Source organism: Solanum tuberosum, unplaced genomic scaffold (genome assembly GCF_000226075.1).
Source record: "Solanum tuberosum cultivar DM 1-3 516 R44 unplaced genomic scaffold, SolTub_3.0 scf00328, whole genome shotgun sequence".
Taxonomy (NCBI): domain Eukaryota; kingdom Viridiplantae; phylum Streptophyta; class Magnoliopsida; order Solanales; family Solanaceae; genus Solanum; species Solanum tuberosum.
In genome coordinates, this window is record NW_006239252.1 from 222,137 (window position 1) to 234,807 (window position 12,671).

Consider the following 12,671-nt stretch of genomic DNA (forward strand, 5'->3'; position numbering starts at 1 on the left):
CCAAAGCTAATATTGTAAAGTGTTCTTGAATTAAGTTTCTAATATACTTACTACGTACTTTATATATATTTTCTCTATTTCAATTTGATTTTTTAGAAGAATATCTCTTTTTTGGGACAATTTTTAAATTTTAATTTTCCACGTGATATATTTAAAACTATTCATATGTCATTTTAAAATAACAGATTAAAGAACGTTTTGATATATTTTTGTTTTACTTTTTAAAATTTATAAAATGGACACACCTAAAACGCTACTAGTCCTTTTGAATTAATTTATATATATAATATATATATAGCTTTTGGCGTTGTTATAAATCATTAATTAAAAAAATAGAATAGGTTGTGTATAAATTGAGACAGACCATTCTTTCTTTAAACTAGCTCTTCACTTCTTGCCTCTTGGCTTGCTCTACTCTTGTTAGTCTCTCTCTCTCCCTCTTTCATCATTTTTTTATATTATACTATAATTTATTTAAATTAATACATTATTAAAAGCATTGTCTTTTTATTTAAAAAATAAAATAAAATTCAGTACAGCCAACCAGGTTGACATTTAAGGGAACAGTAATTTTTGTCTTTTAAGTTAAATATTTAACGGTTGTGCATTTTAATTGTTGTTTACTCATTAAACATATATTTGACAAACTTAGGGTTGTTTCCTTTCATCCGTTCAATTTCAGTAAAAAAGTTTACAAACTTAAAATATGTTGACATATAGTATATTTTTATTTTATTGTGAATGTCTGAAAATTTCGAGCAGCTAATTTTATTTTAAAAATCTTGTAATCATACAAAAAGTGAGAAAAAATATCTAATTTTCTTAATTTTAGTAGTTAATTCCCTTGCTTGATTTTGCAAGATTAATAACTTTGAACAACTTTTCTATAGATGTTAATTCATTGTTAAATTGCTCGTAGCTAACAATTTTTTCTAATTATCAACAACCTTTTCTGTTTAACTACAAAATTTGTCTATATTTACGATGTCTTTGTGATTTTAACAAGTGTAAATCAATCAAAAAGGAAAAAAACGATGTGGAAGATTAAGTTGTCAGAGGGAAACGATCCATGGATTAGAAGTTTGAATAATAACGTTGGTAGGCAATATTGGGAATTCGATCAGAATAGTGGAACGGATGAAGAACGATCTCATGTTGAAGATATTCGTGAACATTTTCATAAGAATCGGTTTCATGTTAAACATAGTTCTGATCTCCTATTAAGACTGCAGGTATTTAATTTATATATCTAAATTAATTAGTCCATGAATTTTTATATATGAGAATTAATCTTATTTAATAATAATTAGTTTGCAAAGGAGAAACAAATTGAAATGTTGGAAAAAGTGAAAATAGAGAGTGAAGAAGAATTAGTGAAGACAACATTGAAAAGAGGGTTGAGATTTTACTCAACAATTCAAGCTGATGATGGTCATTGGCCTGCTGATTATGGTGGCCCTCTCTTTCTTTTGCCTGGTTTGGTATGACCCTATTCTCAATTTAATAATTCCGCCTTTCTTAATTTATGTGACATATTTCGTTTTTTCAGAGTCAAATAATTTAAGTTTGAATGAAAATTTACGCATGAAAGCATCAATTTTTTTGCAATGAGATTTATTTTTTTGTAAACTCTGTAAAAAGTATTATAAGTCACAATAATAGACAATTCAAAATATTTAAAAGATATATGAAAAATTTACAGTCAAAGATAGACTTGTTTAAATATCAAAATCCGAAACGTGTCACATAATTGGGACGGAGGGAATAAATATTATTTCCCCTTTCCAATAATAAGTCAGAAATATTTGGAGAGTATAAATTATTTTATTAAAGGTGACATGAGTATTTTAAGTTAAATTGTTATTAAATATAGAAATAGGCCATTCCCTTTTGGGACACACTAAAAATGAACTGCGTCGCATAAATTGTGGCATTAATTTGACTTAATATAAAATTTAAGAAATTTGTAGTCTATAACAAGTCTTAGTAACTATAAATCATTTTATTAAGGATAATAAAGAATTTAGATTTAGGTTAATTTTAATTATAAAAAGGTGATGTTTTTTTGGGACGAATTAAAAATTAAATGTGCCACGTGAATAAGACCGATACAATAAAAATTAGGGACATATATATTGCACTTGTGATCCTTCGGTTATATATAATGATAAGTTTCTGATTTTGGTGGTTGTTATACTCGAACAATTAATCTTGAATTAATTAAACTATGTTAACAATTGTGTGTCAGTGTGTGAGTGTTTAAATTGCCAACTATGTATGTGCAGTTGTACACACCAAAACTATACATGGATTTTATTTTATTTTTTAAAATTTTCCACTCGATATCTCATATTCGCATTGAAGCACAACTATTTTTTTTTTATCAAGGTTCTATGACTCTTCTTAACTTAATCATTTTTCATATCGTCTTCCTTTTTTTACGGTTTCAATCTTCGTCTCTTGATCTAACTTTTGCAGGTTATAAGTCTATTCATAATGAGAGCCGTGAATGTAGTTTTATCAGAAGAGCATCAAAAGGAAATACTTCGTTATTTATATAATCATCAGGTGCATTACACTCTTAATTATTTTTCGATTTACGTACACTCTATTCTCTCCAGTTTCATTGTATGAGGTTACACTGAATATATTGTTACTCTATTCTCTTTAGTTTCATCGTATGAGATAACACTGAGTATATTTTTATCTAATAGTGTACAACAAAAGAGCGTAGCTTGTCATGATTTTTCTAATGAAATGTGTAAATTGAAGTTTTTATTACTACTATATATTAAAAAAAATAGTTGAATGCAGAATAAAGATGGAGGATGGGGGTTGCATATAGAAGGACATAGCACCATGTTTTGCACAGCTCTCAACTATGTGGCAATAAGACTTATTGATGGAGAAAATATTAATGTAAACAATGAAGCCATGGAGAAAGCTAGAAAATGGATTATTGAACATGGTGGCGTCACTCATATTCCGTCTTGGGGAAAATTCTGGCTCTCTGTAAGTAAGAAAGAATTATAATGCAGTGATTAATTATGTATATATTAATTATACATAAATTAGTAATATCAAAATTATTTTCTATAAAATGTTTGATTCATTACATTAAAACTGATTATACAAGATATCATTTAAAATACGGAAAAGGGCCAAAAATACCCCTGAACTATCCGAAAAGGTTTAAATATACCCTTCATTCACCTATTGGGTTAAAAATACCTCTCCATCCACCTTTTTGGTTCATTTTTACCCTTAAAACTAACAACTTTTTTTTTTTTAGTTATTATTATTATTAATCATTATGTAGCATTTTTCTATTGGATAAATTTAAATTACAACCTATCAGATTTACTCCTACCCGCCCCGACCCATATCCACATTGCTCGACCCAGATCCAAATAAAACATCCATCAGGTTTCAACAGTTGCAGCTATTAGTATCAGTTTATATAGTGAAATTTAACTTCTATTTTTACTGATTACACTCTGTAAATTAAATGTAGCTAGTATTAACATGACTCATCAATCATTTGGGACATGAGAATTGTTAGTGCTTAAAAGAAAAAGATCGTATTTCCTTGTTTTTAATTAGTTTAATTATCCACTGCACAAATACTTAAGTCTCTGCAGATGAATTAGAAAAAATATTCTACTTCATACAGTACACAGATCGTACCATCAATGCATACAAAAGTAGTTAAGTTTGAAGTTTTTCACTTACAGCTCCAACTAGTGCATTTAATTAGATTTTCATTGATTGACTTGGCTGTGAAAACATTGTGCCGGTCGTTAGATTTTAACTTCAAATATGGTATGCATCTCATTAGATTTTTAAAGGGAAGAAGAAAATAGGTTAATTAAGTTAAAGGGGGAGAGATAGGATCATCTTTTAATTGGGTCTAGGTAAGAAATATGGATATGGGTCGGGGTAGGTAGAAGAGAATTTTATGGGTTGAAATTTAAATTTATCCAATAGAAAAATGCCACATAATAATTAATAATAATTATAATTAAAAAAAGTAAAGGTGGGTAGTTTTAAGGGTAAAAGTGGATCAAAAAGGTGGATGGAGGAGTATTTTTAACCCAATAGGTGAATGAAGGGTATATTTAAACCTTTTCATATAGTTTAGGGGTATTTTTGGCCCTTTTCCGTTTAAAATATTTACCTTATCTATTATACTAAACAGTAATTATGAATGCTTGATCTTTATTGTTTTCTAGGAAAAAGATAAAAGATAGTATTGTCCTTTTATATTACACGAATTAGTTATTTAATATTCGTGGTGATATAAAATAATACACTATAATTGATATATTAAGTTATATATGGTTCAAATACAATCAAAATGAATAAAATTGTACTAAATTATATATTATGATTCTTATTTTTATACACCATATTGTACCAAACTATCACTACGTGTATTAATTAAAAATTTAAACAGAGTAGCATTTATTTATTTAATTTTTGTTTTGGGACTCTTTTGTGTTAGGTACTTGGCGTATACGAATGGAGCGGCAATAATCCACTACCGCCAGAATTATGGCTTCTCCCCTACTTTCTTCCTATACACCCAGGTTCTTGTGATTTGAGTCGAGGGTCTATTTAAAATAACTAATTTGTTCCTGTTTTTTAATTATTCTTTTTACAAAAACCTATGGATAAAGACGGGTTTTGAAGTACAAAATTGCAATTGAAGAGTAATAATAAAAATGATGGAAATATTTCATTAAAGAGCATATATGATCGTGTGGTAGAATTGTTTAAAGTCATAGAAAATACTTGGATTTGATTCCCAGTAACTACAGTTTTTATGTATATTTCTGAAAAACCAATTTCGTGTGTTGATTTTTTTAAAAACTGACTGAAAGGATCAGTTGTCCCTCGATTTTAACCGACCTTGTCCACCGATTTCATGAAAGCAACAAAAATCAACGGACGGGGTTGGTGATTTGAGTTGGATCACTTAGCCACAATTCATAATTAGAAAAACGAGCACCGTGAAAATACATGCCACTCAGCCAAAGAAAGATTATGGAGAGTTGACCGAAATATGCACTAAATACTTTTCGAGAGATCTCCTCCAAATCATTGGTATGGCTATAGAAATCGTGAGCATCAACATGTAGGTTTCAAATCTGGTTTTAACTGATCCTGTCTGTCGGTTTCATGAAAGCGACAAAGACAAAACTGATGATATACAGTCCATCAATTTGACATTGATTTTCTAAAAGACAACTTAGTCCATCTATATTGACTCATATTTTAATAATGTGAAATTAAACTTGATATGTTATTATATCATTTTAATTTGCTTCTTATATAATTCAACATATATAATCATATTATTATTTTGATGATATGGTAGGTCGAATGTGGTGTCATTGTCGAATGGTGTATTTAGCAATGTCTTATTTGTATGGAAGGAGATATGTAGGTCCAATTAATTCCATCATTTTATCACTTAGAAGAGAGCTCTATACAATTCCCTATCACCATATTGATTGGGACTTGGCTAGAAACCAATGTGCTAAGGTATATTTTTCTAATTTCTTCCATTTTTTTTAATAATCTAAAATGAAAAATAACATGTGAAACTAGTAAATTAATAATCTGTTTGATCAAACTTCTAAAATTTACGTATTTTAAAAATATTTTGTGTCAAATCTACTTTTTAACATATATTTTTGAGAGTAGCAACTTATTTTTGACTAATCATTTTTAATAAAACATTTTCGCCAATATAAAACAACAATTTGGGGTGGCAATTGGTAAACAAAAAGTGCTTTTGAGAAGAATTAAGTTACTCTTTTCAATTTATAGTACTACTTAAAAGTTTGACCAAAACACTTTGACTTTTTAAAATAAGTACTTATGACTTTCAAAAGTTTAATCAGACAAGCTATAAGTTATCGCGCAAATTAATAAAATAATGTATGGTGTTTAATTAATTTCAGGAAGATTTGTACTACCCTCATCCTTTAGTACAAGACATACTTTGGGAAGGTCTTCACAAAATTGGAGAACCTCTTCTCATGCAATTGCCACTCTCCAAACTAAGAAAAAAGGCACTCAACACTGTGATGGAACATATTCATTATGAAGATGAAAATACCAACTATATTTGTATTGGACCTGTCAATAAGGTATTATAATTTTTGTTTAACTATAGTGACACTTGGTTTTTTAATTTGGTCTTAACTGATATTTATGTTCTTTAATGTTGGGTGTGTATAAGTAGATACTTAAACTTGTATAAAGTTGAACATATAGACACGTGTCCTAGATGACATAATACACAGGATATAAATTGCTAATTTGCTACGTAAAACGTCAAGCAGGATGACGTGTGTGTCTACTTGTTCAACTCTATTACAAATTTAAGTGCTTGTTGTGCACTCCTAAAGTTGGAAGACATAGATGCTAGACAAAGACGAACCCATGATTTGAAAACTTTGAGTGCACCTATATACTTAAAATAAAAATGAAGAAATAGGGATCTAGTTAGATTTGAACCCTAGTCTTGCACGTGATTCATCTGGCTTGTACCAACAGGACAATGGTACTTCTATACTCCTCTATAGATGCACTATTAATTATATCCTAATTTTTGTCAGTTTCTCAAGATAGATACACATATATATATGATTATTTTCAAAGTTAATGGGTGAACATGCACCCCTACAAATAAATGTGTGTCTTCCTCTGATGTTAAATGCCAAGTTAAATGGTACGTTTAATATGTATTATGACAAAAACAAATGAAAGCAACATTAGCAACTGACATTTTAATCTGCTGGACACCAAAAATAAAAATAAAAAATAAAAAAATACAGGTATTGAACATGCTATGTTGTTGGGTAGAGGACCCAAATTCCCAGGCAATCAAACTTCATCTCTCAAGAATCAAAGACTACCTATGGCTAGCTGAAGATGGCATGAAAATGAAGGTATAATTTCTCATTAAAAAATAATCAAAGTATTGACGGTAAGGTTATTTTTAAGCCAAACTATAAATGGAGGGCATTTTTGTTCATTGCACATCGTTTAAGGAATTTTTTACCCTTTTTCCAAAAAAAAAAAGGAACTTGTGAAACAAAATACTTCTTCTATCTCAATTTATGTAGCACATTTTGAATTTTGAGAGTTAATAAGTTTTTCTTTAGCTCTAAATTTTCTAAATTACCAATTATTATGATGACTTATAGTACTTTTTATATAGTTTTCAAATATATAAACTTTATTTCAAAAAATTTAATAAATGTCAAATGTGCATGTGTCTTTGATGGTACTGTCCCATCGTTTACAAATTCTAAATTCGCCTCTGATTACAGGGATATAATGGAAGTCAACTATGGGATGTTAGTTTTGGTGTACAAGCCATACTAGCTACAAATCTTCCTCAAGAATATGGTGTGATGCTTAAAAATGCACACCACTTCATTAAAGCCTCACAGGTTCACACTAATTTTTTTCTTTTTTTTTCCTCTTGTATTGAGCTTTATTAACTTTGTGTATACTTATAATCCTGGATTAATTAATTACAATTAAGGTTAGGGAAAATAGTAATGGAGATGCCAAGAAGTGGTATAGGCAGCATTCTAGAGGTGGATGGCCTTTCTCTACTGTAGATAATGGTTGGATTGTATCTGATTGCACTGCAGAAGCTTTAAAGGTCCATTACTTACTGCTTCCGATCATTTTTACTTGTTCATTATATTAATTTATTTATGTTATACTCATCCGTCCACCGTAAAATCATATGATCAAAAGAAAGATAATTCTTTTTTTTAAATGCTCCTCCCTAGGAGCTCCCACCTTTCTTCTCTCTTGGTGACTCGAACTCACAATCTTTGGGTTGAAAGTGAGGGGTGCTTACCATCCGAGCAAGTTATAAATAGACAAAATTTTAGAAATAACAAACATAATAGACATAATAAGGCTCTATAACTATAGTTTTGATAATTGCGCTCCATATCTAGCTATAGTTCCATTTGTTATGGAGACTGCGATTTGTATATATCGTTTGTGAATATACAAATAGGGCAAGTATATACAACTTCTGTATTTATACATTTAAGAATTTTTCAGAACTCCGTTTGTATACTTCGCTTGCCAATATACAAACAAAGTAATTTGTTATGAATTTTTCATAAATCGTATACAAATAGCTAGGGTAAGCATATACAAAATTCTGGATTTATACAATCAGAAACTGAATTATACAAATTTTGAATTTGAACAAATCAGGCGAAGAGCAAGAGTTGGCAAAACTGTAACCGCAAATTACAATTTTCTTAAACTGTAGTTATAGTACCTAATATAGGCTAAATGTTTGCTATCCTGCATAATTTTTCCTATATTCAAAGATAAGCTTTTTCTAAGATATGTTATCTGCTACACAAGATAAAAACAATATGACAAAAATTAATTACAATAATGGTATATATTATTTCTCGATAGAGTTTCGATTCAAATATATTCATGTTATATTTTGTATTAAAATATATCCCTTGTGTCATAGCATAATTATTTATTTATTTGGCTAAACTTAATTACAGGCATCTCTAATGCTATCTCTGATGCCATTAGACATTGTTGGAGAAGTAATAGCACCTCATAGGCTATGTGATGCTGTTGATCTGATTCTTTCTCTTCAGGTTAATTTACTTTAATTTACTTAATATAATCTTCTGAATTTGACTATTTGATATCTTTTAAATGTGATAATAATTTCAAACTTCATAACAATGGAAAAATCAATTATTATGATTATTGATGATCATCACTTGGGATATATACCTCTCACTAAAATTTTAGATATTTATATGATTATACATATTTTATCCATTTTTTTGAAATATACATTTCAGAATAGCAACGGTGGATTTGCTTCCTACGAGCTAACAAGATCTTATGCATGGCTTGAGGTAACATATGACTTACGTGACATTGTTGAACTTGACACAAGATTTAAAAAAATAAAAATTGAAATTTATGATTTAATAAAACATATCTTAGACATTATTGTGGCTATAAATAAGTTCTTTAAAGATAAAATCAAATTTCTATAATTAAATTATTTATAAGTATAGAAATGTAGCATTACTTTCTGACTGAACTAAAAAGAAAAAATATGTCATATAAATTAATAGGAGGGTATTTAACTTATGCAAATATTTTTTCTTTAATTCATCAAATGATTTAATTATTTTTGTCATCTCTTTTTTGGTTTATGGCAATTTGACAGATGATTAATCCATCGGAAACATTTGGGGACATCACTATTGATTACCAGTAAGACTTTACACACGTTTATATGCTGCATATATAGAACATGTAATTTTATAAGTGGAGTTTACGGAAGAAGATTTGTATGCAATTTTACCTGTACTTTGGAAAGGAAGAGAAGTTGTCTATATCTAATCAATTATAAAAGAAAAGAATGTGGTGCAGCGGATGAGACTGTTCCTTTTCTTAATTAGAGGTCTTGGTTTCAATTCTAAACATGAAAAGTCCTTAGGTAGAAAGCGTAAATAGACACTGTGACGCAAATCTAAATTAATTGAGTTTCAATATAGATACTGAACACCGAATGATTTTTTTTTTTATGACAAACCTATATATATGGGAGTTTCTATATAGTGTGTTATATATAATTCTTTATTAGAAAATTTGTAAAATTGGTGCAGGTATGTGGAATGTACATCTGCAGTAATTCAAGCTCTTCAATCCTTCAAGAAAAATTACCCCAAACATAGAGAGAAGGAAATAGAAGCATGTATTAACAAAGCTCTCCATTTTATTCAAACTATTCAACTTCCTGATGGTTCATGGTAACTAATTTCATTTATATATATATATATATATTAATCGTGGTGTTCGGGGTCAATTTGCAAATCTCGACTAATTTCAAAAGTATCTGCTATTTTCAATTAGTATCAAATAACTTTATTCATCGAAACTTGAATAGAAAGGACAAAATCACTCAGTATTTTAGCCTGTACCAAATGTTAAACACTAGACCTCATAATTTTCCACTCACTATATTATTGACCACTCGGACAGACTAATGAGTACCCTCAATTATAATTTCTTACATGTTAGAACTTAGTTAGACCTATGAATGTAAGTTAATTACTTTTGCTATGATGAGGTTACTATTTGGTGCTTATTATAGCAACCTATAATTATTTTTAAATTAACTTGATTATGTAAATATTTTTTCATACGATTAATGCATAAAACTTAAACTCGTGATATAAATATTTGTGTACAAAGGTATGGTTCATGGGGAGTTTGCTACACTTATGGAACATGGTTTGGGATATGTGGGCTGGTTGCTGGTGGCTACACTTATGAAAATTGCAAAAGCATCAGAAAGGCTTGTCATTTCCTATTGTCCAAACAACTTCGACCTTCTGGTGGTTGGGGAGAAAGCTATCACTCATCTCAACACAAGGTGACACATCAATTTTTTTTCGAAGAAACATAATTTTATTTAAGATTGTGAATATAAATCTATTGATCCATCGATTCTTTTTTCGTAAGATTTATCCTTCTTCTCTGGTAAGATTTATCCATTAGTGATGTATTTCTCGAACTAGGATGATTTGAATTCGATCTCTTTATGAATATTCCATGAATTTGCGGAATATTTGAGATGCCTCTTTAAGAAGATATCTTACCGCATAAACTAGAGTTTAGGGTTGAGTAGCTTCCAAAAATCCTAATTTAAATTGAACACACCTTGTAGAGTCCCAACTCAACACGTCTTGTAGAGTCCCACAAAACTTCAGTATCTACAAATGTCCCTGCTTCAAGGCTTGTCACTTGATGAAACTCAAAGACAAATCTTGAAGTACACATCAATTAATATGGTTTGTCTAGATATTTTTGACTGCTATCGCAAAATATTATTATATATAAAGAACATATAATGTAACGTAACAAAAAAGTTGGTTCCAAAATGAACATGATCACCATTATAGTGAAATATTGTTATAACAGATAATTGTTAATTGATGTCACGACAGGTTTATACGAACCTTGAAGGGAATAGACCACACAATGTGAATACAGCTTGGGCCATGTTGGCTCTTATTGAAGCCGGCCAGGTACTTAATTTAAATAGCACTAATTATTTTAATTTAGTATATTAATTAAATAATCAGAATTACTAGAGAATCAATACAATTTTTTAATATGGAAAAATGCCATACTATTGTATAAATTTGAATAATATCTTTACGTGATTTTGAAAAATGAAATTGTATTTTACTTGATGTGAATTTGACTACTCCTTATCGAAATTTGATAGGGCAAAAGAGATCCTACTCCACTCAAACGAGCTGCTAAAATTCTGATAAATTCTCAAATGGAAAATGGAGATTTTCCACAACAGGTATTTTCTGCATTTAATTTTTACTTGCAATTTTAAATCTTTATTATCTCAGAGTGACACACAAAATTATATTTATTATTCAACAATATAATATTTTACAATTTTGCAGGAAATAATAGGAGTATTCAACAGGAATTGTATGATAAGCTACTCATCCTACAGAAATATTTTCCCCATATGGGCACTTGGAGCTTATCTTAATCAAGTATTATTACCTTCAAAAGAGTATCATGAATAATTTGTTACACTTGTAATTATTCTTCAAATAAAAAATTTATGTATAGTTTTGTACATCACAAATGTAATGCACACTTTCTTTAGTTTTATGTCAAATAGAGTAATAATAATAATTGTTTGAATGATGAATTATAATGTGTCTATTCAAAAAAAATTGAATCAATTTTCCAGTAGTTTTGGGTATTTTCAATAATCTATATCTATATTATATTAAAAGTATGAAGGTCTTTAGAAATGTTGATCAGACTTTTTTTTCTTTATTAAAAGATTCTATAATAAACAGAAGTGTCTTTTCCACCCTTTCCAGTTATTTGTACTTTCTTTTAAGTATATATATTTCTATGTGTAATATTTTCTTTGTTCTTTTCAATTTTAGTATTTTAATATGTTCTCAGTCCTTAGGTGTTTAACCTGTTAAGTATTCCTAATGAACAATAATGTCATTACTTTTGTCTATTAGCATTCCTTTGTATGCCTTTTGTAAAGGAATTCTTTGTTACTTGGTATTTTTAATCATTCTCTTGGACATTTTGACTAGTTCCGTATTTTTTTTCTTTCTTAATTACAAATCTAACCAATTTAAACCTTCTTGGGGCCAAGTTTAACACACACCGAAATTTGAGCCCAATTTCCTCTCAATTCCAGCCCAATATTAACCCATCACACTAACTGACCCAACCCAATTCTCAATTCATAAGAGACCCAACAACAATATTTCGGTAATGTCTCATTTCTTGTGATTTTGCTTTAATTGTGAAACGATCATTTTGCACTTTTCCGTAGTGTTTTCATGCTCAGTTTGTGTTTCAAGAATGGTTGGTGTGATCCCCGATTCGGTCAGGTGTATTTTTAGTGATTTGATCCCTCTTGAGTTGAGAATTCTAGATGGGGTTGACATCGGTCTATACTTTGATTTTCGAGCGTCAGATGGGAATTTTGTCAGTTCATCGCGTCCGAAACGTTAAGTTTGAGCTAGTAGAGAGGTTGTAAGGTTTTTGAGGCCTTAGGTTGAAAGTTG

The 12,671-nt window shown here is 29.4% G+C and overlaps 1 protein-coding gene across 2 annotated transcripts; it reads left to right on the forward strand.

Annotated features, from left to right (window-relative positions):
- The first annotated feature begins 387 nt into the window (after positions 1 to 387).
- On the forward strand, positions 388 to 11,745 carry LOC102594718 (cycloartenol synthase 2-like). Of its 2 annotated transcripts, none has more exons than XM_015314937.1 (19): positions 388 to 419; positions 1,007 to 1,232; positions 1,311 to 1,481; positions 2,479 to 2,568; positions 2,815 to 3,012; positions 4,505 to 4,589; positions 5,381 to 5,547; positions 5,970 to 6,158; positions 6,849 to 6,962; positions 7,347 to 7,469; positions 7,565 to 7,687; positions 8,574 to 8,672; positions 8,886 to 8,942; positions 9,263 to 9,309; positions 9,705 to 9,848; positions 10,294 to 10,474; positions 11,049 to 11,129; positions 11,333 to 11,416; positions 11,526 to 11,745. In XM_015314937.1, exons 2-19 carry the CDS (start codon positions 1,035 to 1,037, stop codon positions 11,652 to 11,654), a joined length of 2,280 nt encoding a protein of 759 aa, XP_015170423.1. In that variant the 5' UTR covers positions 388 to 419; positions 1,007 to 1,034; the 3' UTR covers positions 11,655 to 11,745. The 2 variants fall into 2 exon arrangements, with proteins under 2 accessions (XP_015170423.1, XP_006360676.1); XM_006360614.2 differs by having other exon boundaries at positions 392 to 419; positions 1,025 to 1,232.
- Positions 11,746 to 12,671: the final 926 nt, after the last annotated feature.